At 39.8% G+C, this 26,617-nt stretch overlaps 2 protein-coding genes across 6 annotated transcripts; one reads left to right on the plus strand and one right to left on the minus strand.

Moving 5' to 3' along the window:
* Positions 1-319: 319 nt before the first annotated feature.
* LOC115739131 lies at positions 320-17,495 on the minus strand. Of its 5 annotated transcripts, XM_048271309.1 has the most exons (16): positions 17,144-17,495; positions 16,136-16,274; positions 15,521-15,740; positions 15,339-15,439; positions 14,210-14,346; positions 14,053-14,144; positions 12,692-12,797; positions 8,641-8,795; positions 6,291-6,412; positions 5,270-5,400; positions 2,747-2,844; positions 2,402-2,670; positions 1,162-1,543; positions 919-1,002; positions 580-792; positions 320-547 (listed from the first exon to the last, which is right to left on the minus strand). In XM_048271309.1, the coding sequence occupies exons 1-16, from the start codon at positions 17,417-17,419 to the stop codon at positions 415-417; spliced, it is 2,658 nt and encodes an 885-aa protein (XP_048127266.1). In that variant the 5' UTR covers positions 17,420-17,495; the 3' UTR covers positions 320-414. The 5 variants fall into 5 exon arrangements, 4 of the variants coding, with proteins under 4 accessions (XP_048127266.1, XP_048127267.1, XP_048127268.1 ...); XR_007196694.1 differs by lacking the exon at positions 320-547 and having other exon boundaries at positions 614-716; positions 919-1,083; positions 5,270-5,403; XM_048271310.1 differs by lacking the exon at positions 320-547 and having other exon boundaries at positions 614-716; positions 5,270-5,403.
* A 4,773-nt stretch (positions 17,496-22,268) lies between these two features.
* Positions 22,269-25,780, plus strand: LOC115739256 (la-related protein 6B-like). Its single transcript, XM_048271803.1, has 7 exons — positions 22,269-22,772; positions 23,941-24,022; positions 24,251-24,345; positions 24,458-24,529; positions 24,858-24,937; positions 25,043-25,142; positions 25,691-25,780. The coding sequence occupies exons 1-7, from the start codon at positions 22,269-22,271 to the stop codon at positions 25,778-25,780; spliced, it is 1,023 nt and encodes a 340-aa protein (XP_048127760.1).
* The last annotated feature ends 837 nt before the right edge of the window (positions 25,781-26,617 follow it).

Consider the following 26,617-nt stretch of genomic DNA (forward strand, 5'->3'; position numbering starts at 1 on the left):
CCACCCCCAAAAAAAAGCAAAGAAAAGGGGAAAAAGGCAAAAAAAATTGAAAACCTCAAACCGGATTAAAATATATTTTTTTGAAATGTCAACATTAACGCCGATTGTGCCATGTAAAATGACTAACATCCATGTGAGCAATTTCTAGTCAAAATTGGTTGAATGAATTCAATTGACAGAACATAAAAAAGATTTATGGCCTAATTAAAACAATTAAAAAGTTTAGTACCGAATTGACAATAATACAATATTTTAAAGACTTTTTAAATTAATTTTCTCAAATCATCTCCAGGCCATAGTTAGTTAATATGACATAGGCGCCTCAAATGTAATAACTGCTTTATTATTCAATGAGATTATAAATATTCTTCAATCAACAATGTGTAATTGAGGCGTTAGCCTCCAACCTACTAATTAAGTGACAAGCAACCACCCTTTCGGGTTGGGAAAACTTCCTCCAACTATTATTTTGATGAGTGGATTATGAATAGGACAACACCCAGACATTTTGTCAAGTTTACAGATTGGTAATTTCCCTAACTCGTAAGCCACCGATACTCATCGAAGTTTTTTTTGGTCAAGATAGTCATCGAAGTTGAGAGCACACGAATTCTAGCAGCATACATCACACTTCGGGTGATGGTTTTCCTCTGTGAAAGCAACTGGCACTGGTAGCAGGAGTTGAGCCTTGCAGCAGCCCAGAGAACATGTATGCTCTTCAAGAGAAAAAAGGTAACCGACACATCACTAGCGCATACACCAGATAGCAAGTTTCGTAATTCAAGTACTTCACTGAGGAGATGCAAATTTGTTAGTTCCCTATACAAGAAATCAAATGACTAGAACCTACGCGGATAATTCTTTTGAACTGTGTGAAGTTTACTCCTGGAAATCCTCCAGGTCAGCTTGTGCACTTACCAGGAGTTATGACACGGCTTTGTCCAGAAGTCTAGAAGGCAAGCACTGCAGCTTATGCACATAATAACCCATGTCTTCGTTGATCTGACAAAAGTTCCCCAAATGATATGCCAATTCATAAATCAGTCTTGAGCAGCCAATATGTTTTGCAGAGCATTGTGGCATCTGGTATACACATACTCGGTCAAAATGATGGCAACAAACCACAATCCCGTTAAAAAGGGGGGAAAAAAATGCAAGTACCTCCAAGGAAGATGGTCAAGAAACATTGAAGGGGAGACCACAATATCTTTGAATGTCTCTCTGTCTGATATATATGCTTTAAATTTCTGTGGCATCTCGCTGATTGTCAAAGCTTTCCAAATGGGAGTGAGCAAGCTCCTCTTATCTGGCACTATATGGACAATGAGACCTGGTAGAAACATCTCTTTTGGATCATCAGCCGAAGCATGGTTAGAATTTGGGAGAGTCTCCATAAATTCGGTCACAGGATCATCAAATGAATTTGCAATTGAAATGTCATCTTTAAAAGGGCTGGTGAGATTGTCATGCTCAACATCAACAACCACTTCTTCCACAACTGCCTCACCCAAGAGGAACAAATCACTGAAACGTTCGTCCTTTCCTGCAAAAAACTTATCAAATTATGATTGAAACAAGTAAAACAAAAAGAATCGATATTTATACTGAATTCAAACTGCGCTAATAAGTTCTGCTATCGTTAAGAGGAACCACCAAAGTTTTCAGATTCATGTCTAAAATAAGTAATCACGGCTCCACTTCAAGCTCAATGAGGAATGCACAAAAGGATACCATGAATTAAGAACATCTGGCATAGATCGGAGTTCACACGTGTGACTCTTCGATGTAGTAAACCTTTAACAGACTAATGCAGTCAGTTCCAATTATCTTTCTGTCATTATTAAATATTTATTTGGCCAACAATGTATGCTAATCTTGAGGATTCATGTTTTTGCTCATTTATATCCATTGAATCAGCATTTCTTGGATGCATATGGCATTTTACAAGCGTCAGGGTTTAAGAACGAGTAGTTGAGTTGGGCTACTGTTAGAGTTCACAGAAATAAAAGGACGGCTTTTGCTTTATTTCCATCCTTCAACAATTTCTTACCAGTAGGAACTTCAGGATTTCAAGGAAGGGGAAGTAAAGACAGGTTTTAAGAGAAAATTACAGTTAATTTTCTTTTTTGCACCATAGCACCAAATCTTCGTGCTCCTCATGTTGGATCTGGTGGAGTCCTAAGACAATTCTCTATAGAACCGTCTCCCCTTGGAGCCTCTCAACATATAATTCTCCCTCCTTCCCAAAGAAATATACCGTTTACCTTAAGAATCTCTCAGAACTAAAAGTCACAAATTTAAAACCAAATTAAGGGGTAACAAGATGGGAGAGATATGGCTACAGTGACATATCCTATTCATGTTGACACTACATAGTTTGAGAACGATGAAAGAGTTATACCTTTATCCTTATTAGAATATTGGCCCCCACATACGTTTCGACCATATTCTCCAGTTGAGACTGGATCAGAGTTAAATACCGAGCCAGGTGCCAGTTTTCTAATTCCCTGGGATTGATACTGGCCAAGATATAGAAATTGGCGGGCGAGTCTATACATCAATGCTGTATCAGTTTTTGAATCTTGAGAAAGTGCCATAATGGCAGCTGCACGAAGTCGGTGGATTGATCCCACTGAAAGGCGCGCAGAAAATTCATTGTCGTATACAATGCTGTAAAAAGCTCAAACCCTCAAAACAGAAAGTCAAAGGAAAACAACGTAACATGTTTTGCAGATTATGAGGTTACCTTGTCACAAAATCTGAACAGGCTTCTGCCACCACTGAATCAACACATGGAAGGCTTCCATATGTATACACATGAAGATTTGGATAGCAACGATACAGCTGCGGTATGAACAGAGTTATCATCAAAATCATATTAAGTTCAAACCTGATAACTCTCGTCTCTCTTTAAAACAGTGTTTGTATTCTAACTGACCCATATTTATACTTTCTTTGGATCCGGATCTAAATAAAAAGGGAGAGAAATCACGTGATAGTGAAGACCCATCACAGGTATTTCAACATCAACATCAACATCAACTTTATCCCAAACTAGTTGAGGTCGGCAGTCGATGAACCCAAAAATAAATAAAATAAAAGCAAGACTGATTGAGGGAAAAGAAATAATTATATAAAAATAAATGTGTAAAAATAAAAATATATAAATATATATAGGGAAAAAGGACTAAAAGAGATTGAAAAAAAAAAAGTATCAACTCCTCCTGGGAAAGACACCCACAAAACACATTAAATACTTGCGGTTTGCCTCAAAAAACAGTATCTCTTCCCCACTCATTAGTCAAGGACGATGCACCAAATAAATCAGCAAATACCATGCATGCTTTTTAAGTCCTAATATTTTCCTGTTAAATATTATTTCACTAAATGAATGCCTTGTATATGTACTCAACTATATCAAAAAACCCACGTGTTAAATTCCACAAAACTGAGCCAGGCACCTCATTACTCAATAAATAGACTATGCTCTGTCAAAAGGTATCATATCACTCTATAATGATACACTAACTGACACAAACTTTCATTTTCACGTACCATTCAAAGCAAAAGTGATGCAGGCCATGCATTTAGAGCGCAGCATAAAATATGGCTCGTGTATGTTGATCTGATCTATCTAGAGGTAAGTAGAAATATCTGTCATTCTAGTTTAGCCCTCTTTACATAAGTTTATTCACGCATGTTAACAATAAGACACAGCATAAGGGGGCGTTTATAACTTCTATAAACTTGTGTGTCCTTGTTTGTCATGTAGATATATGATATGTGCGCTCACATCGACACGCATGATTTTTCTCTCTAATTCCTACTCTCTATTGTCACACGGTATCAAAACAAGGTTCTGAACCCACAACCTGTGAGTTATGGGCCCCGTCAGTCACCTTGAGTTTGGTTCAGTCAATTCAGTTCAGTTGTTCGGGATTTTGTCCCAAATGCAGTCATTCTAACCATTCTCTATGCTACTGACATTACGACACGCGACACATGCTTATATTTTAGTGATATTGCCATCGCATGACATAGTTGGACTCACTCAGCTTAAAGCCATCTAGATTCAAAATTGCAAACCAAAGATTTGGGGCCGCTGAAGTATTTGTCACTATTGTTGAATCTGAATGTGGTATCTATATATCTCAGAAGATACATGTGCTCGATATTTTGTACAAGACTGGACTACTTGATTTGAAGCCTGTTGCTGCTCCAATGGCTCCAAATGTTAGGTTATTACCAGGAGAGGGGGAGCTTTTATCTGATCTGGGAACATACCACAGGCTGTTTGGTTAGCTGAATTATATCAGAGTTACAAGCTCAGACATACCTTTTGTTGTTAGTGTAGTGAGTCAATTCTTGAATTCACTGACTAAAACTCTTTGGAATGTAGAGGGCTGAAGTGTTGTATGTTAAATGTGCAATTAGAGAGGCTGAGAGAGTATTGTGCTATTAAGATATAGGCTATGCTCAAGTGATTGGTCACATTCATGCTGACAGGGTTAGATCACTTACTACCAGTTACTGTGTGTTATTTGGAGGAAATTTGATATCTTGGAAGAGCAAGAAACAGAATCTTTTAACTTGTTTCAATGGAGAAGCCGAGTATAGAGCTATGTCTATAACCACTTGTGAATTAAATTGGTCGAAGCATTTTTTTAAGGAGATGGGCACGATGCAACCTCAACCGATGAAGCTATTCCATGATAATTAGGCAGCTATATACATTGCTTCAAATCGCGCTTTTCATGGGAGGCCAAAGAGATAGATGGTGGTCACTTTGTTTGAGAAAAGTCACAATATCAGGAAGTTATAATGCCATTAGTTAGGTCTAGTGGTCGATTAGCAGATATGTTCGCTAAAGTGCTTAATGGTCCCCGAGTTGAGCATGTATTTAACAAGTTGGCATACATGAAATCTGTGCTCTAGCTCAAGGGGGAGTATGAGGAATAAGACATATTTTGAAGGTAATTCACAAATATGGTATATGCAGATTGAGTCATATTCCATAATCTTGAGTTTCCCCAATTGCAATGTGTAAATAGAATGCATGTACACATGGGTGATCTTTCCAAGTTTTGTTCCGTGTCGATATAATGCAAAAGAGCCATCTATTTTCGTATGCAGTCTCCTTCAGTATGATAAAAAACATAATGGATAAAGCAGTATGAGAGTTTTGATCCCCCCCTCCCCCCACCCACAAAAAAAAAAAAAAAAAGCAGTATGAGGACCAACGAAATAACTATAAGTGGAATGGCCATACTCGAAGGCCTAGCATAGCAGCAATGGCACCTCCAAGAGAGTGCCCCACTATCCGCAAATTGTAACCATCACACTCACATCCTGGACCCATCAATGAGGACAGATGGCTCCTCAATATGGGCTCCTCGTCTCCTGCTTCACAATAACGCATGAGAAAAAGGACAAGTTAAATTTATTTTCGTATGGTTTTTCAATGGAAAAAGCAGCTCTTCGAGTGAAGAACAAGCCAAAATTTCGAGTTATCCTTCAGTACATACAAGCATGAAATACCTCCGTTATTTTTTTATGAGAAATGAAATGCAGGAAAGCCCCTTGGCCAACATCTTGTTTTCCATGAAGTCCATCCATCTTCAATGATATTATAGATAATGAGTACTCAGCAGACGTTGACAACTTTTTCCTGTCTCGAATAGTAAAGTTGACTGACAAACTGAACCTAAGCCTTTGTAGGAAACTTTGGAAATTGGTTGCAGAATTATAGGCAAAAGAGTCAAAATTTCGCGTGGTAGGGATTGCAGATGAGCAAGTAGAGTAGAGTCTTAACATGTAAACATGGAAAGGACTAAGCATACTTTCAGAGGATTTGTTCTCATTTTTAAACAACTCCTCATTGAGTCTGTCAGGACACAGCTTATGAAAACAACAGTTTAGAAAATAATTTGAGGTTAACACTATTCAACCGTTAAACACTGTAAAACAATGACTAGAATTACTATGGATGATACAGTACGATTATGAAACTAATATCGAGAATTTCGCATCCGCCGACCAACTAAAGAAGCAAAAAGGATGCTATTTTGTTCTGTTGCTGTATATCAGATAGCCACAATGCCTTCCCACAAATAGATCTTGATAGTAGTAACACAGCTAACCATCCCGTCTTAAAAGATCTTCATCCACACCTCAAACAGAATTACTCCATGTAACGACCACATGCAACGACCACAGCCAATGATGGCCCACAACTCACTACACTGACAAATGCAGACAACAATATTAGAAGCAAAAGAAAGTAAACTAACCATTGTTTCCAGGATTTCCTTCAACTTGCAGAAAAAGTTCTCGTGCAGCCACGACGATCCCAGAGTGCCCATAATGGGGAAAAGAGGTCTTGATGCTTTGCCTGATGTCAGAGCAAGGGTGACTGCAGTTTCCAGTTCAGTGTCAGCTTGTTTCACAAGAATGAGAGAAAGAAAGCAAGATATGTTTAGAGCAATCAACATTTTCCATTACAAGCAGAGATTTCGGACCTAATAGATGTACAAATATTATTATGAGGCCAAGGACAACTGGGAGTATGCTATTAGTCTGAATAAGGATAACCATTTTTGGTTTTGGTTGTGTGTGATTTTTTTTTGGTTTTTTTTGTGGGGGAGACGAGCGGGGAAGGTAGACATGAACACTAAATCAATTGGAAGGGAAAAAAAAAAGACATAGAGATATACTTTATTGTCACATGATAATGTCTTTGCATGGGTAATATCATGACGGTGATTCCACGGTTATTTCTCTAGTTATGCAAACCATCACCAGCTCAAGTTCATTCTGTCAAAATCTCAAAGGAAAATGGTGTATCCTTCTCACATTGCCAACTAGAATGACGAGATATCTAACTCAGCAGGGTAGGTCATGGGAACTCAAGAGTCATGGCGACAAATAGCCAAGTGACAGGTCGCGTGGAGATGTGATGAGGCATTTTACGAGGCTTACATGGCTAGAAATTACATAAGAGAGCTTTATGTATAGATCGTGCAGAAACTCTCAAATCCCTAACTACCTTATTCAAACTCACTCACAACTAATTCCTGAATTACTAAACCTATTTCATGTTTTGACAAGTATTTAGTAGAGTTTGACATACATACTAGTAGAACTTTACTACTAAAAACCGAAAGGAAGTAGTAGCATTAGTAGGATTGACTAGACTGCTAAATACCTCCAATGCTACTAAATTTATTCAGTAGTAGCACTTAATAGTATTGGCAGTATGGTAATACCACTAAATATATCCAATATTGTTAGATATTCTTCTACACAACCAAGTATATTTTGGGGAATATTTCATTCATGAAAACATCTTTTATTTTGGTCTTCACAGCAATGAGTATGAAAACAGTTTTCATTCTAATTTTTGTTATCTAATTGCATTTGAAATAGGAAAAGAATTATATTCTAAAAAGTAACATTATTAAAACATGTTTGGAAAATTTTGAAGTTATCATGATATCAATATAATTTCTAAATAACTTAGTGTTCATTCTCCTTACACTAATATATTCTTCATACACACATTAAACAAATTATTTTCACTGACGAATAATATATAACAACCTCAAGTTTTTAATCCTGAGAAGTGCCAACTTATTATTCCCACACTAAAGATTCAGATTGATAAAAAAATGGACATGTTGAAATTAACTTTATATAGTAAAAACCAAATCACAAACCCACAGATTTTAATGAAGAAACTTTATCCAATATTCCAGGGAGCTAAAACCAAAGCTTCACCTTCATGATGAAGGAAGCAAAAGCTTCAAAGCATCTTCCTTGGGCTAATGACTCCCCTTTTATTTGCGTGCATGTGTGGACACCATGATCAGATGTTTTTGTGCTTCAGTCACCTAAAAGGACTAATTAATCTATAGGCTTCAGAGCATCCTTTTTTAAGCTTCATTTTTTTTTGGAGACAAACAGAGTAGCCAGCTGAAGGTGAAGACGGAGTGAACAAATGCAAAAGAGAATGGTGACTGACAAAAGTAGACCTGTGCAGAACTGAGGGTGTCCAGTAAAATGATTATTGCTAAATTGGAGAACCCATGTTTTCAAATGAATTGAAAATGCTGAAAAAAGTGATCAATCTGCAAGCCTAAATTCCAGAACAGAGTCCCATGTTTTCAAATTTTAATCTCAAAAGCATATCCCTCGTGTTTAGTCCAAAAGAAGACAAAAACAGAATGTTCGAGAATTGTCACCAGATATTTAGGAATGAGCTGGCAAGTGGTTATTGATTAAAGTAATTGAGATTTTGTGTGGGTCTCTCTATGCTCTATAATTAGAGCTCTCTGATGCAATTCTGAAGTGAGCAATTTGCTGCATCACAATGCGAGCCATTTGAGTAGTAACATGGCCGTTTTGCGTACTTTCCTTGCCCCCTCTCGTGACCCTATAATCTTCACGGAGGATAATGGACATTGTTCTTCATTGCCCCCAATCTTTTCCAGTCTCTTACACTGGTAATTACACCCCTCACAAGAGAAATAAGTTATTCAGTCACATGCATTGGGGGGAGGGAGCTGCTCGAAGAGTAGAGTCAATTCATGCTGAGAGGGGAAAGTAAGAAAGAGAATAGCTATTGAGGGTGGTTGTGCTTGCCTCATCAATCCATCCAAGTCTTCGGCAGAGAGGGTGCATTCTCTGCATAAACCATCTGTTATGAGGTCTTCAGGTGTCTCAGTTCCACGAACAGCAACTACAACTGTCCTTGCATGATGGAGAACAGCAATGAAATACGCAGCCTCACATTTTGCCTGGACGATTTAAGGAAAGAAGAACAAATCACTTAATGGTAGGACCCAGTGAAAGTGATATACAACAGTTAGGCAAAAGAATTGAGTTAGACACCAAACATGGGGAAAAAAAGGAACACCATTTTTCTCCAAAACTGGAATATTTTCTTAAGGCGAGCATGCAATCAAAATGCTAACACTAACATAACATCAACATCAACACCAACATCACCTTTATCCCAAACTAGTTGGGGTCGGCGGTCGATGAACCCAAAAATAAATAACACAATAACACTAACATAACATTCCAAATAAATCAAAGGCACCTAGGTATGTTATAGTACCACAATAATGTGATTTCCTTGGTTAGACTTTTGAGTATCCAAGTATTAAAAGGGCCAGAAGTCAAGAGCACAGCACACCATATGTGAAGGAGATTAATGCAAGGCAACTCGTACACTTTTTGTGCTCATAAATTTTTCAATTGAGTATTGCCTGCAGAGCAAGCAGCCAAAGTTGGTTTAAGATGGTAATGAGCTGATAGGACTAGAGGGAGGATAGGTGAAGTTACCAATGAATTAAGTACATTTATCTTGTCTAGCATAAATACACTCCATACTAGAAGTTGAAGAGGTTCGTCTTTTAGAGAATATCAAATCAGACAGCTAGATTGACCAATGGCTTAGATGTTCTTGTTGCACTAGCATTAGCAGAATCAAACCTCATTCCATTAGTCTTACTATAAGATATGTAAAACATATACTGTTTCTCATATATGGAGTGGCCGGTGTTAATGTTAATGTTCTCATGGAAATAAAATACTTTGCTGGGGGTGAGAATGAATTGGGACTAGAATGGATGGAAGCAACTCAGCTGTTAAATAGCCTGACGTCAGTTCACTGTCCAACGCCAGTCTCCAGATGACACTTGTTGCTACCGCGACTGGTAGGTGACCGCCACCATGACTATCACCTCCATATTGTTGTCTACACACCACTGTTGTCTGGCTGCTGGCATTTGGCACCTCTCAACTTTGGACTAATCACCATTGTCACCACAACCGGCTTAAACAGCATTCAACAAGAACAATTGACCGAATGCTGCCAGCATTAGATCCTGCCAACGTCGTCACACAAGCACAACTATTTACCAACCTGTGTTTCCCCACATCGTAGGTCACCGAAACCCAAATACTTTATCCAAGTGCTCCCACTGGCTACCATCACCACTGCTAGTCCAAGAGTGGCCACTATAACCATTGGACCAGTGAGCACTTAACCAGTTGGTCAGGTCCCCCTTCCCACTCAGGTCAACCAACCAATCCGCACAACTGTGGCCACTACCACACATTAGCTAAGAACAGTTGAGTCCACAAAATTCATTGCCTGGCGAATCACACGCCTTGCTGTCCCAGTAACACCTCTGCCACCATTATCCTGACTAGAATGGGCACCATCATTACTGAGACCATCAAGGGAAATACTGTCAAGGTATGAGCACAGGGTGGGGTACACGGAACACCCAAAGCCGTCCTGTGCCCCGCTGGACAAGGAAGTAAAATCCATGGGCAACCTGTGCCCAGCTCCGGTTATAGCTGCCTGCGCCACCCAACCACCACCACCACCCCCCCCCACACACACACACACAAAACCACTCTTTTTCTCTCTCTATGCCCTATGTTGGGTCCGGGCATATTCTATGGTAGTAGCTCCCTCACCCTCGCTTCTACAAGAATGCCCGAAATTAAGTCTGCATCACTCTCTCTCTGTCCTTTGCTGTTATCCAAGTTCCTTCCTCACGAGTCATAATTTGAAATTGGAATGCATCCTCAGAATCACTTGAACTTTTCTAATATTGCAATTACCTCCATCACCACCAATTGTGTAAGTCCGTTCATCACTACAGTATCACCATCCTAGTAGTGCCTTGAATTGGTATCAAGCGCTCTCTCTCTCTCTCTCTCTCTCTCTCTCCACCCTTGATTTGCAGAGAAACTTAACTTTGTGCTTGCAAAGCAATGCCCGTAGAGATGGGAATGGGGAGTGATTCCCTGCACTATGGGATGGTGATGTGGCATGATTTTCTCCATAAGGCAAGGACGGCGGTGCAGTCCCAGCCTGGCCCATGCCTATCCCTTACTGTCAAGTTATGGAGGAATTGCCACTTTTATTACATCATAAGCATGGTAACGAGCCTCTATATGGACTATAGCTGGTGGTGGAAACCAAAATCTTATAAGAAAAAGCAGACCTTGTCTTAGAAGCAAGAATATTTAACACTGCACAGGATAATTCAGCTATATGACGACATCATGCAACCTATCCAACTTCCTTTTTCAAGCATTTTAATTCCTAATTATAATAGACTTGGTATTGACAAACAAGACTTGAGTTTGTGCTTCTTGTACTTCTTCATTATCAAATGGCGACATAACTCGATCAATCACTGCTGCGGTAGACGTAAAAATAACACAGAGAACTGTGTGTCTTCTTCCCTTATGAACTTGAGATTTATCCTAAGCAAATGAGGCATCAAAGGTGCATTATGTTTGCATGAGTGAAACAGTATAGTTGTAATTCATTTTCAAGGACAGGAAATAACTTGTGAACGCATCACAAATGCATATTAGGGAATTCCTTTAAAAAAACTCAACTTACCAATTGCTAAATGTTTATCAATTAAACTGAATATTGTATGGGAAAATTCCACTGTAACAGGAATAGTAGCTAAACTTTGTTTCTGGTAATAATGAGATTAGACTGCTCAATTACAGTTATTTGACTTATGAATTACAGAATTCTTTCCTCCTTCCAAAAGAAGGTTCCATCCTCCTTTCAATAAGCAATTTCCTGGGAAAACTGGCAGATTCACATGATCACCACATTAGCCGAGTGATTTTCCAAAACCATGCATGCTACAATAAAAAACCCTGCTCCCGCTAAGGCATACCCTGCAGGTGCTAATTGTCCATAAATTATTAACCCATCAAGTAAAGATTTCAAATTGAAATACAACTTCCTTGTTGCTGCTGAACTGACAATTCCAAAGTAGCTAAGCAGTTTAAACCAATTATTTTACCCTCGCAAGCCAGCTCATTTTTGCCAATCCCAATTACTTGAAGTTAGTGAGATATAGCATTATCCTACTATAAGTGGCAACAGGCAAGGATCATTTGCCATCCAAATCAGCCATAACTGAAGCAAAATGCTGTGTTGCATCTCAACAGGTGTTTTACAGAAAATCTAGACTTGAACTCGCCTATAACCCAGAGTCAAGGGAATCTGTCACCAAACTATGGTCGCTTATATCTAGACACCCAATGGTAGTTAGGCAATCACAGCTGTACAATTTTCAATAATGGGGATACTGCTGCTTTCTTTTCACTAGCATCTTGCCAAAGTTATCTAGATCACTACTTGGTTCACTGAATTTTAAAGCGTAGGGAACAATTGATAAATAGAATTGGCTCAGGGCATCATGTTTCAGGTTCCATCAAAGCAAAAGGCAAAGGCTGGTAAGTCTCTTTGGTTAGATTGCTTCACAGTTCCTTGCTATCTTGGTGAAGACATCAGTTTGGATCTTGTAATCTAATTTGACCACATCTAGTATTCTCTGGATGTGAAAATTACAATGCACGTCCATAAAAAGCGGTAGATAACAAAAGAAAGTTTTTATGACCTTCTTTGGTGGAAAAAAATCAGAGGCCCGTCAAACTAACTTCACTTTTTGGTGTTTTCATTGTTCTTGCTTTCGTGTCCATACTTAATGTAACCACCTCTAACTGGAAAATTGCGGAAGCAGCCAAAATTTTGTGCTTTGTTTGGAATGTAACTTGTGCCCATACCATTTTGATCTTTTTGTAGATCTTATAGAATCCATGGAGATGACATTACAGTTTTCAGACAAATCACACGTACCTGACAGACACGGCCTTGGCGAAGTGCGTCAGGAGGCAGACCAGCATACTTCAAGAAGGCAGCTGCATGACCTCGCCACCAATTATCGCCATGAAGTTTTGGCCTCCTGGCAAGACATAAGTTAAATAGATGGAGGAGGTGAAACTAAGACAACATTAGCCTTGGAGATGAGAGGCACTATGGCTGCGTTTGGGAACCACTTTCCCAAGTAGCTTTAGACACCCAAAGTCCTTTGGGCCAAGGATTAGGTGTTTGGTAAATTTTTTGAAAATATCTTTGGCTCAAAGTGAGCCTTCACAAGGCTGAAAGCCTAAGGCAGCTTGAAGGCTGCCTTGGCATTTCAGCATTTTCGGCAAGCAACGATACCGGGTAAGTAAAAAATATTCTTCCGAAACTATCCTCATCTACTTTTTGATTTTCCGGTTTTGGCCTTGTTTGTCACTGTTCATCATCTTCTTCACTTACACCTTGGCCGGAGTGGCTGTGAGGGGACGACGACCGACCGGAGGGGGGCCGGCGTTGTCGTGCAACCCAGCGACCTCGCCTGGGCTTGCACGACCGCCACGAGGGGCCACGCGACCCAAGCGAGGGCCGGTCGCGGGGCCAGCGCGAAACCCAGGCAAGGCGGCCCTCGTCCTGGGTCCTCGGTGCAGATCTAGATCGCCAACGCGAAACCCAGGCGAGGTGGCCCTCTTCGTGGTCAGATCTAGGTCGCCGACAGGAAACCCAGGCGAGGTGGCCCTCTGCGATGGTCAGATCTAGGTTCTTGGTGCAGATCCGGGGGGTCGACGCAAAACCCAGGCGAGGCAGCCAACTCGAGTCCTGGTCGCAGGTGACGGAGCATTGGGAGGAGAGGGGTTGTTAGGGACGGCGATAATGGTGGACTTGACGCCGTGGGAGGCGAAGAGGCGAGCAACGTCAATCATGGGGATCTGGTGGCCTCCTCCAACGAAGGGGAAGAAGAACATCTCCACTTCGTCCGCCATTGATGAGAGCACAGGAGAGAGGGAGAGAGGCTTAAGGATGGTTTAAGAAACATCTCCACTTCGTTCGTTTGACCTCGGACGACGGCCGTCGGCGCCAAATCTGAGTTGCTGGCAGCTGCCAGCCCTTTGCCAGCTCCGGCGAGGGGTTTCAACTTTTCTTTAATAAAAAATGAAAAAGTGCCTTGCAAGTATAATTTTCCCAAAAGCTAATTCACCCAAAGTTACTTTGCAATGAACTTTTAAGTTACAACTTACCAAACATAATTTGCATTTTGCAAAACTCCTTTAACTTAAAGTTTTTTGCATTTTTCCAAAGGCTTTTCCTCAAAGTGTTTCCAAACGCAGCCTATATCCTGTTGCAAAGGGAATAAGAACCTGTTGCAGGACCAGGGAGTCAAGATCCCCTGCCTGTAGAGCCATGCACATGGAAAGATGAAGGGATTTCTTCCAAAATCAAGCAAAGGACCCTGCATAGTATGGTGATTAAAAATAAGGTGGAAATAGAAATATTCATCGAGATGATTCAATAAACCAGAAGATCAAATACTGTGTAGGCAGCTTCAGCAAACTTATGAAGAGTGGCGGCCTCCTCGATTTGTCCTCTAGGTGCATCCGTTAGCCCTCCATGATGTTTTGATGAAAGACTGTTCCTCTGAAACAAAGCTAGGCCTGAATATTGTCATGCAAAATGATATAATTCATACAATGCAAATGTAAACTAAAAGAGGAACAAAATGACAACCACAAAAGCTTTTCACCAAAAAAAAAAAATGACAACCACAAAAGCATATGTAAAAGAACTGACAAGCAGAAAAATTGTAAAAGAAATGACAATCAGGAAACTAAATATAAAAAGGAATGACCATCAGGAATGCAGAGTGGTGATGATATGCAGCTTTTATTCTCCATACAAGATAAATAAAATGCAGCATAAATAAAAAACGGTAGTGTCTCCAACCAGTGGAATAAGCATAAGTACATGCACAAAGATGTTACTGATAAGTGCTACAATGTGCAATGCCCAAAGACCTCTTAAATTACTTAAAAGATGGAACGATCAGGTCGGGACAGTAGGTGAACCCTCATATAATCATGAAAAGGTAGAAGTATGCAAGTTCATAATTGCATGCCCCAAAGCAACTGTAGCGTTGCCTGTCATCTTAAATTCTCTATATAGACCCTTTGAAATCCTCAAGATATTTGAAATAATCCGAGACAAGAGCTAAACCATTAAAAAAGAGTTATTTTTTACTATATTAGAGGAACTAATCACAAAATTCCAGTCATCTTCATTCTCCATCTGATTGTGCGGCTCCTTCTTATGCCACTTCCGCACTTTGCTCTGTTTCCTGGACTACTAAGATCATGAAATGAAACTGCCGGCATCATATGGTTTAATCTTTCAGCTCTATTGGCAATGGCCAAGGATTGCAGGGCAAATCTCCTAACCTAAGTATTCTAGAAGCACATCGCCATATATGTTCCAGAATTAGCACCAAAGCACATTTTTTAAATTGCAAAGTATCAAAGCTCCAGAAGACCAACAAATTTTAACATCACGTGAAAATGGAGTGCCAAAAGCAACTCAACTTTTCAATGAACATCAGCATTCTCTCTTTTGCTCCATTGACCAAGAAATTTGAATAAATTAATCTGCAAACCTGCCAAAAGTTCCAGGTGGCCAGTGCCTGACGCACGATAGGCAACAAGATCCCCAAGTAGTCGTGCTACTGAATAAACTTCATCTTCCTCCATAACACTCCTGGAGAGACAAGCATAGTGGAATTATAAATTAATCATGACGTAAAATGGGGAATGGCAAATAAGTTGGAGAAAAGCCTACAAGTATTTTACACGTCCAAGACAGCATAAAGCCTCACGCATGCCATGATCAAATACCTCCCTATAGTGGGCCTTCCATGCATTGTCCTCAGTTGCATAAAATGATCTCCACCTCAGAACATCGGAGCCCGTAAAACACTGAAGTAGTGCAACAAAACACACCATGACAATGAATAAAACCAGCATATTTCGCTTCCACAAGCTTGCTTTGGAGACAATCCCTACATTTTAATAGCCTTAGAGATTGAGTGATGATTAGTGGATATGCAAAGCAGAAATCAAATAACTTTTAGTAGAAAATAGTCAGATGAACACAAAGAAACCAATGCCCAAAATACCCTTTCTCAGCCAATCAAGAATCAAACAGAATGATTCCATTTAGATTTCAAGTCTTTCTTCTCATGATCATAATGGCAAAAAGCAATACGCAATTATACTGCACAAGTTGTTCATAGATAAAACTAATACCAAGAGGTCAAACAAACAAAAGAAGCATTCTATCTTCAACCAAACCATATTTCATTAGTCTAGTGAGCAACAACACTCAAAGACACTTCAAACAATCGAATTGTGAAAGCAGAAAATTGCCCAAGACTTGTGCAAGATACTCCCTCACCTAAGATGCAATCACTCGTTGTTTCATTGTTGGAAATAGACTTAACCATCTTGAGCACAAGATAAGTTGCAGCCACGAATTGCACCATCATGACAACCGTAGCAAATCGGGTCCACCGAATCCATTTTTTATACCTCATCTGTCCATGCAGAAAAGAAAAGGAATAATTTAGAATTGTAAGGAAGGTGCCCACAGTCAGGTGACGCTGACCTCTTCAAAGTACAGGCTGCTTAATATCTTTGTCATGCTCGCTGGATAATGCTAAAAATAGAAAATATGGCATACTCTAATTTCTTATCAAGATTGACATGTCCATACTTGAAGGCAAAACGGATGGGTCTAATTTGAATTGCGAAAGACACGAAGTCAGACACTCATGACATGGGTCGCTGGATGTCTTCAGATAAATCCTCTTCATATGGAGTTCCAGATATACGCAACTCAGACAGTCGGAAGAAATCTGCAGGAACATCTAGACCCTGTAGTCTTAAAAAGCTCATTTCGACAAGTTTCGACCTACTCATGTCACATCTCACAAGCCATTCCAAAAGAAAGAAGTCCATTAGAGATCAAAATTATATCGTATCTCCACTGAAAGTCAGAGTACAGTGGTCCGTTCTTTATAACAAGGTCCAGCACACTCCTGTAAATCAAGTTCTAATTTGCCTCGATTTACAACAGGCTCCTGGGAGCAAGTTCATGAGATTCAAGCATGCATAACAGAATTTGACAGCATTCCTTGAAATTCAATCTATATGGTTAAATTGAGACCAGGGAAGAGCACCAAAAACAAGTCATCACATGTCATCCGTCACAATGAATCGTCCTAGATATCTCTCCACGAAAGAAGAATATCAACCCCAAAAGCACTTCGTCCAATAATCTTCCAAAATGCTCCTTCAATTTTCAAAAGAAAAACAGAGAAGGAAAGAGAGAAAGAAGCCTACGAGGTAAACGAGAAAAGGGCTTACAAGAAAATGAAGCTGAACGAGGTTAACAGAAAAATACCCGTCTCTCCTGGCGAATGACGGCATCGACGACTGCGCTGTGGGAAGACTCGAGGACGGTCGTGGCCGTGGCTTCTTGGGCGATCCCCGTACGAACCATGGCGAGGATTCTGACGGCAGCGGCCAAGGTGACCGCCGCGAAAGGAAGCGTCTGGCGAGGGCCACAGGAGGGAAAAGAGATGAGCAAGAGACAGCAGCCCAGGATCACCACCGCCGCGTTGGAGACGCCCAACACCATCGTCGAGTACCTCAGGTTATTCAGGACCCACCACGCCATGGCTCCTCCCTTCAGCAGCTTGAATCGGCAATGTCGCGTGTCTCCAATAGTGGGATTGATCAAGGAAAATGGATGGAGGCTGGCGTGGAGTGGAGATTAACGGTGCTTGGGGGGGCCCACCAGTGCTTGTCGTTTTAATTTAATCACCGGTTATTACGACTGTTGTCTTGCTAGAAGAGTCTTGTCTTGACGGTGATCTTTATTTTATTTTACGCCCAGATGAATAAAATTAGAGATCACCATTTTTTTTTTTTAAATTTGTTTAACCCTGCCCTACGTCTACTAATGAAAAACTTCACCTTTTCTTTTGTGCGTGTTTTAATTTACTTCTAAATCGTAGAAGGCGACATCCGCAATAATACCACAAATTTTCTTTCCATGCATATTAATTATTTAATATTTAAAGAATTCAATGTACCAATCCAGAAATAGATGGATAGATTTGTCAAATTTGCGAGAAACGATGCTTCATCGACGTGATTTCCCGCAAAGCACTGTTACATATTTTGGGCATTCGAAAATCAAATCTTAAAGCTTAAAAGGCGAAATATCATGTCCAAAATTAGAAATAAAAATCACTATATAAAGCCGTATTATGTGGATGGTATGTTGTATATTTACTGCGGCTTAAAAAAATCAGCTTCATATATTCTAGAAGATTTTTCCCTCCTCTCACATTTTACAAAATAAAACAATTTGGAAATTTCGAAAATTCCCATCAAAATATTACTTTCCCTATTTTTCCAAATTTTCCTCATATAGCATTAATATTGAATTCGAGCAGGCCCCTAAAAGGCTCAAGAGAAGATAGGGAAAGGAGTTCTCTGATATGATAGAGGAATCCTCCTTGTATATTCTCTCCGTATTCACTATCTCCAGAGAAGAAAAATATATGAAGGAAAGTTAAGAGCCTTTGACATTTGAAGGAAGATATATGGACTGAGTAGGGTGATATAGTAATTATCCATGCTTGGAGTCACAAAGGGGAAGCTTTGACTTCTTGCTAAGTCTACCGGTACTTCGCACAATGTTAATAACGAACTCGTTCACCTAGGGTCCGTATGGTAACACTCCCTGGAAAATGTTTCTATTCCAAAAGTGTTCTGAAACACTTTTGGAACAGTAAACGCGTATGATAAAAAAATGTTCCAAAAGTGTTCCGGAGAACACTTTTGAGAAAAAGAACACTTTTGAAGCAAAATTAATGAACAACAAAAACTTGTTTATTGCTCTTCGGAACACTTTTTAGAACAAGTTTGAAACACTTTTGGAAGCCCTCACATGTGTCTATTGGACTTTGGAGCATGAGCACTTCTTCCCTTCGGACTCCTCTTTTGATTCAAGCCCTCACATGTGTCTATCCCGAGTTGTGCATTATATTTGGTGGTACATATGCTCTTGGGGAGCAAGCAATAGGAGCCGGCCAAAATTTGCCACTGTCGGATGATGGTAACTGTGAAGATGATGGCAATGATTTTGTGGAGGGTTTTGGTGATCACCACCTTGATGAGGAAAGCTTCACACCTGCCAATCCTAGTACTCCAATTCATGATAATCATAACTTGGATATGACTACGAATACCAAGAGAAGAAAAAAGAGCATCTAGTACAATTTAACCACGACCTGCAAAGCCATTGAAGATATGATCAAGTCATCCTCGCCCACCTCACGACTACTTGTGAACCCTTATTCTGTAGCTGCTGTGGTTACTATCCTACTTGATATACTTGAGTTGGATAATGGTCTTTACACCAAAAGAGTGGACAAAGCACATGCTAGTGCTGAATGGAGGGAGGCTTTCAACACAAGCACCTTTTAAAGGAGGAATGCACTTCTACGAAATCTTTAGTAGATGTTTGGAAATGTATTGTAAATTGTTATGTGGTGTTCGGTTTCTTTTTAATTTGTGACAAACATATTTCACCGGTTGTTGTTTGGTTATAAGGATACTCATGTTGAGATTCTGCTGTTTACATTTGCTATGAGTATGATAGATTGCGTAAAATTTGTGTTGTTTTTTTAAGTACCTACATTAATGTCATTATATTTGTGTGATGGTATATGTACAATGGAAGAGGAATCAAGCATTGTGTCTCTTGGATAATTAGCTCCAGTTAGAACATGCTTGAATGAGTTTGATATTACGATAATACGTGCATGGATCTATGCTCGGATGATGGACAAGTGCTTGCACGTGAAAGAACCATGCGGGGACGGTAAACAAACGAGAGTCGAATGGATAAGCGAGATTCTTCATGGACACTCGAATAGAATATACGAGACGTTTAAGTTGGAAAGACATGTTTTTCTGAATCTATGTGATTTAATGAGTGAAAATGGATGGTTGAAAGATAGTTGGTTTATTAAGGTGGATGAACAAGTGGGTATCTTTTTATTGATGATTGGTCACAAGTTCTCTATGAGAACTTTATACGAGAGATTCCAACATTCTCCAGAAACAGTTAGCGGGTATTTCACTGTAGTGTTGAAAGCGATGATCAAACTTTCAAATGAAGTCATCAAAGCACCTTTCTTTGATGTGGTCCCAGAGGAGATTATGCTAGATTCTAGCCACTCACGCTACTTTAAGGTATGTTTTCCATATTAAGTTTACATCATCAAGTACTTGTAATTGATACTATTGTATAACATAATACTTTTGTAAAATAACGGGATTGCATATGTGCTATTGATGGTACACACATTAGTACTGTCGTGCTTATATCGAAGCGGATCCCATATAAAAATAGGAAAGGAACCACCACCTAGAATGTGCTATGTGCTTGCTCCTTTGACATGAAATTTACCTTCGTGTATGTTGGATGGGAAGGGTCAACCAACAATTGTTGAGTGCCCTCGGCCGCACTCAAAGATCCTTAATAGAATTTTCCTCGACCACCACCGGGTATTTTATTTGTCTATCAGCAATAATTTGCTTATGATCATATTGCGGTTGCATTTCATAACAAATTCATATTGTACATTGTTATAGGCAAATATTACGTGGTAGATTTTAGTTATGCAGCACTTCCAGGATTTTTAACTTTGTTTAAAGGTGAACGGTATCATTTGAATGATTATAGAGGTAGAGGGAGAGTGGCTAGAACAACAAGAGAAATGTTTAACCATAGGCACTCTTCACTTCGGAACGTAATTGAGATAGCATTTGCGGCATTGAAGAAACGGTTCTTTATATTGCAACACATGCCTTCCTTTCCAATTTGGAAGCAAGCACTCATTGTGATTGCATGTTGCGCTGTTCACAATTATATTCACGACCAAGATAGGATGGATAGAAACTTTTCCGTTTATGGTGATCCCGACTATTCATATGTGTCTACTGAAGAAGAGGTTGTTGATGGTGTATCGAATGTGCAGGCTAGTGAGATGAACGTACTTAGGAAAAGTATTGCAAATAAAATGGCAATGGACTGCACTACGCCTCAAATTCCATGACTTTGTATTTTTCAATTATGTAATCCATTTTTAAGTTATTGGGCACATTTGTGTATGGCTCGTAATTGTAATGTTTTCTATCTATGGAAAATATATTTGATGTTCTTGTTGTTCAATTTCAATTTGACTTTCTCTTTTAATTTTTTTTTTGTTATAATTGATCTAGTCCATATTATAATTTGATAAATCATGCATAAATTATTTATACATATATTAATCTAATTTGATTTAGTAAATTGAACAAATGAGACTTAATTTGAATTAATAAGTTAAAAAGATAAAAACATACTTCAAATGTGTCAATGTTACCTTTTTAGAATTTGGGATTTCTAGGGGATGTGACGTTTCTTGATTCATCTGTATCAATGTTACCTTTTCAATAGAGCCTAATCTTTTTCCGACCAAAAAAAAAAAAAAAAAAGAGCCTAATCTTTCTCTCCCTACACCAGTATATTAAGGGAAGCAATGCACCTGCAGTGGCAGCACCACTTTTCCTTCTTCGCTTGAGCTTCAACTCATAAAACCTCTCTTTCCACCCAAAACAAGAAAAGGAAAAAAAAAAAGAAAAATAAAGAGAGAGAGGCACCTAGAACAAGGAGGGAGAGAGAGAGAGAGAGGCACAAGTCATCGCTTGACTTGGACGGCGAAGCAAAATAAGCTGTTCGAGAATGCGCTGGCAATATACGATAAGGATGCCCCTAACCGCCGCTGGCAAAATCTGGCAAGAGCAATCAACGAAAACAATAGCGTGGAGGACGTGAAGAGACACTACAAGATGCTTGTGGAAGATGAGTTCGAACAGGGTCCCCTTGCCAAATTATAGGGAAACAGGAGGACCGAACAGCAAGAGGTGCAGTGCCTTCATGGACGAAGAGCAAAGGCATATATATACATGAACATGCCTGCAAAGCGCACATTGAGTCACATACTCTGTTCTTTTGGTTTTGGTCTTCTTCCTTGTCAATCCAGTGATGTATGCATGTGTGGCTTTTGAAATCTAATTAGTGGACATTATTTTAGCTAGATATGTTTCATGGCAATTGAATGTAGTAGCATTCCATAGTGTGTGGATTAGAAAAACGAGGAGTTTTTCTTGTTTATAAACGTAAGGTTGCATTTTGCTTGGAAGTCGGTGCATTTATTTCGCAAATGATAAACAATGTAAAAAGAAAAAAAAAAAAAATCTAAGAATCGGCATAAAAAGAATGTTCCGGAATGAACCACGTGCATACGAGGTCCGACGTTAGCCTCCGCAAATCAAAATCAAAGGACAAAATGAACTGAGGATTGATAAATAGAAGGAGCTTCCCGCCACACGCCCCGCTACCACCATCGGAGGAACAAGACGACGCTTCTTCCTGTTCCTCTTCTCTCTCTCCCCATCGATCGCCCATGGCTGAGGAGTCTCCCGATCCTCAACCTCACTCCCCCGCTTCTTCTTCCTCCTCCGATCCCACTCTCGCCCGCAGCGGATCCTTCAGCCTCCTCAGCGCCCGCGCTCCCAAGTTTGACATCACCCCCCGGGCCTCCTCCTCTCGCCGCCCCGATCTCCACCCTCCGCCCCACCACCGCCTCTCCATCCCGCCGCCTCCGCCTCCCGCCGCCCTCCACCACGTCGATCCCCTCATCCCTAACTCTCTCTTCCACTTGCTCCCGATGCAGGACCATTTCCCCCATCCCCACGCTCTCGCTGTCCAGTATCACCACCACCGGCCCCCGCCTCATCATCCTCACAATCAGCACCGCGGTGCACATCAAGACGCGATCATGCTTGAGGGACGCGGTGATCAGCCTAATCTAAGACACACGCAGATCCAAGCTCCGGCAGAGCAGGATGAAGGTGCCTGCTCAAAAAACGGCCTCTCCGACGAAGCCGTGCAGAAGGTTCTCAATCAGGTACTGCTTGGATCGCGCGTTTCAGTGGCTCTGTTTCCTGTTCTCCTTACTGCCCCTAATTCCTCATCTGCTTTTCGCTGGAAGTGCAAATAATCTCTACTTACCTGTCATCACCGTTCGACACTTCCTAAACTACAAGTAATGCTTTGAATATTCTTCAATCGCGAGTCATGATGATGTGTAACTGTCGCTCTACCTACAGTTTGTAATAATGTTTCAGAAGTGCATTCTTTATGCTTATTTCTATTTCTTGGCGTACCACATTTTTGGTATGTGCCACGCCTTGGCCCACTTTGATTAAACAACCTCTGATTAACTCTTTTTCATCAAGCCCAATCAGGTAGTAACCTTGATCTGCATGTGCTCTTGGCCAAAATTGTCATGATGTTTACTTGTGATAATCATCGAAGGTTACAAATTCACTTGAACCCGATTGATTTGGTGCATTTTTGTGTGTGGCTATTTCTTTGACCGTCAAATAATATTGCTCTTCTGATGAAAATCTAATTCATGTCCGGTCAGGTTGGACGTAAGTTTTCAATAGTAAGTCGGACCACAAATAAGTGGGATATGAATTGGCACTCTTTGTGCAATATGGACTAAGTATGACCTTGCTAATAAGTTGATGCTCCTTCAATCATATCATAAGCCTAATTGTTTAGGAAGTGTTTCCCTTTGTGCTTTCTTTTTTGTTCATGAATTATGACAATGGGCCCTTGCGGCATCCATCTCAATAGCTTATACCTGGCTGACTGTTCCCCGGGAATCTCATGGGTTTGAGTGCATGTAGCCTCTCATGTGCATTGGTTCTTTTAATTTAGTTTTGTTCATTTGATATGAGGAGTGTGTCGTTCCATGGAAGTTAATCACGTAGAAACAAAATTTGCATTTCCCAATAGTCCTCTTTCACATGTTCTCTGTTCTTCTTGAGACTTCCTGTGTGTGGAGGCCGTACTTAAGTCATAAGTTCTGACGACTTTCAGGGGCGTCACTTTTTCATGCCCCATTGTGTGCGGTTCAGACTGCTGGTTAAGGAGAATTGGATTTGGTTTTCAGTCCTTGCACACATTACTTCTTCTCCCAAATCGCACACGTGATTCTTTAGCATCTTAAGCTGTTTTGGGAATTTACCTTCTTTGCCCTAATGCTTTAAAAGCTTCCTATGTAGGTGGAGTATTATTTCAGTGATATACACCTGGCTACCACTGACCACCTGATGAGGTTCATCAGCAATGATCCTGAAGGATATGGTGAGATCTGTAGATTTAGGTCTTATGGACGTGTTACTATATTATATACAAGTCCCTTACTCTACTACTTGGACATTTATGTGCCATAAGTCATTCTTCTGAACTTGTTATATGGTCGCTTAACTTCTTTGTTGAGCATTTGGTGTCGAAGGGGCTAATTATATCTAGAGAGTCTTCTCTTCTGGCTGAAGTGATGCGGTACTGATAGTTTCTTCTTTCTCTTTATAGTACCAATAGCTGTTGTCGCTTCCTTCAAGAAGATCAAAGCCCTCATTACCAGCAATTCCCAGCTTTCTTCTATTTTGCAGAACTCGTCAAAACTTGTGAGTTTCCATTGTTACTTTATGGTCTACTGAAGCACTTTCTTTTTTCTTCTGATCTTATTTCTCATTTTTCACTTCCAACTTGATTGTTCTGACTTGCTGTATTATTCAGGTAGTTAGTGAAGATGGGAAGAAAGTTAAACGGCGGTATCCTTTGATTGACTCAGACGTGGAGGAGCTGCAAGTACGTTTACCTTTTTTGTTCTCCTCATCTTTACCCCTTTAGTATTTGAGCATAGGCCAGTACCTGGAGATTTTGTTAATTTGGTTGCTCTCTCTCTCTCTCTCTCTCTCTCTCTTTGTGGTTGGGTGATGTAAGGGTGGAGTGGATTAAGTTTTTGTTCTACTTAATTGGATTTACATGATAATTGGTGTATGGTGCCTTCTTATTTCTAATGTTCAGTTCTTGTCTTGGATGAAACCGTGGCTCTTGTTGTTCGCTTCCTTTTAACGAGTGATATGATAGGCCATAATTGTTCAATCATTCCTATTTACTCTATTTGAAAATGCAGTCACGAGTCGTCATTGGAGAAAACCTACCAGAAGATCATTGCCACCAGAACCTTATGAAACTTTTCTCTGCAGTTGGGAGGTAGTAAAAATCTTTTTATAGGAAATTGAGGCTGCAAAAGTGCCTTTTCTTTTGAAAAATTTCCATCTTCTGAATACTATATTTTGAATGAGTCATATTTTTTAGTCCGAAGGCAATTCGTATCCGTCAACCTCAAGCTTCCTATGGTGGAGCTTCTTCAGCACTCAGATCAGGAAAGGCTGATGGAATGCATTATACTAACAAGGTATTCACACACACTCTCAGGAGATGAACGAGTATTTTCAAACCTTATATCATTGTCTTGATTTTCCATCGTGTTTAACTCTAATCACTGTAGTGGTAGGCATTCTATTTTTGTTGTGTGTGACTCTTTAGCAACTTACGCATTATAGCATTTTTTGTTTCTATTATATAGTTTAAAAATATTGATTGATGAAGTGTCTGGTGGCCTTTCTCTCTGTGTTCATTTCTCTTGGGGGTCAACAAAGTTTTTACCATCTGCATTTTATTTCGTTGAATTTTGATTAAGCATAATCAATATTGTCTTATGCTCTTTCGTAGTCAAGTGTGCTCATGAAAGTTTAGGGCCTGTTTATTTGGAATATCATTCAAATTTCAAGCTGTAATGAAAAATCACGTGAATCTACGGGTTATCATTTAAGTGCTATGAAGGTTTAAGGAGCTTCGGAGTGAATAGAATCAAAGTGCATGAGCCGTGAGTATTAGATTAAGCAAAAAGTAAAAGTCAATCCAGATTGGTCCTTAATATCTAACGATCTATATTTTCTGCAGTTGCATGCTTTTGTGGAATATGAATCCGCTGATGTAGCCGAGAAAGCAGTGAGTACTCCATCTATCAATAAGGTGCATCATAATGTATAATGTTCTGATCATAATTAAAATGTACATGTCCCGTTATTGCAGGTTGAAGAGCTAAATGATGAGGGGAACTGGAGAAGCGGCCCAAGGGTCCGTTTAATTCATAGACACGGGGTATCTTTTCCTACTTTTCTTCTTTAGTTGCATGAAAGCGTTGGTCGACAAATATAAGTAAATATACGGTAAAAAAAGATAGACATCGTAAAACTGATCACATTTCAAATGCCGCCTGTCCCCTTTTTGGCTGAATAAATAGCACTTGAAGCTTGGCACTGTGATGTGAAAATCATGCATGGAAAATCGCTGATAAAAGCTGATATTTTCGATTTAGGAATCTAGGGTCTGTTCATCGTTTCTTTTGGCTGAATAAATGCCACTTGCCACTCGCCTGCTTTTGATGCAAAAAGAATCTTGAATACAAATGACTTGTAGAACTGACATCTTCCAGTAAGATTTCCAATGTCGGTTCTTCCTGTTTTGATGGGATGAATGCCGCTTTCATTTCCACAGTATATGGTGCAAATAAAAATTGAATGAATATGACTGTTAAATGATTAACATTTTAACGTAAGATCAGTGTTAGCTCAATGCAGTTGGGATGGCAGATTTTCTATAGTTAAGATTTTTTGTTCAAAGCCTCGATTGTGTGTTCGTTTCACTTCTCATTCCATGCATGGTAATTCCTGCTGAGGTCTTGGTGAATGCTGGATGACATGTACTGGGGATCTTCCCTTCATTTTGTGTTACATGCGTGCCTTTAAGCTTTTAATAAAATTTGATTGATGATTTATTGGCTTTAATGCACTCTGCTAAACTATGATAATTCATCTTTGTTGGTCT

Source organism: Rhodamnia argentea, chromosome 10 (genome assembly GCF_020921035.1).
Source record: "Rhodamnia argentea isolate NSW1041297 chromosome 10, ASM2092103v1, whole genome shotgun sequence".
NCBI classification, from domain to species: Eukaryota; Viridiplantae; Streptophyta; class Magnoliopsida; order Myrtales; family Myrtaceae; genus Rhodamnia; species Rhodamnia argentea.

Bases quoted from the DNA above. Each gene is read 5' to 3' on its own strand.
- LOC115739131 (XM_048271309.1), bottom strand. From the start codon at position 17,419: ATGGCGTGGTGGGTCCTGAATAACCTGAGGTACTCGACGATGGTGTTG. The intron at 14,347-15,338 runs GTTTGCAGATTA...GACAATATTCAG, and splicing joins CCACCTGGAACTTTTGGCAG to GCCTAGCTTTGTTTCAGAGG. The intron at 2,671-2,746 runs GTAACCTCATAA...AGCTTTTTACAG, and splicing joins TGTTCAGATTTTGTGACAAG to CATTGTATACGACAATGAAT.
- LOC115739256 (XM_048271803.1), top strand. From the start codon at position 22,269: ATGGCTGAGGAGTCTCCCGATCCTCAACCTCACTCCCCCGCTTCTTCT. The intron at 24,346-24,457 runs GTGAGTTTCCAT...TGTATTATTCAG, and splicing joins TGCAGAACTCGTCAAAACTT to GTAGTTAGTGAAGATGGGAA. The intron at 25,143-25,690 runs GTATTCACACAC...TATTTTCTGCAG, and splicing joins GAATGCATTATACTAACAAG to TTGCATGCTTTTGTGGAATA.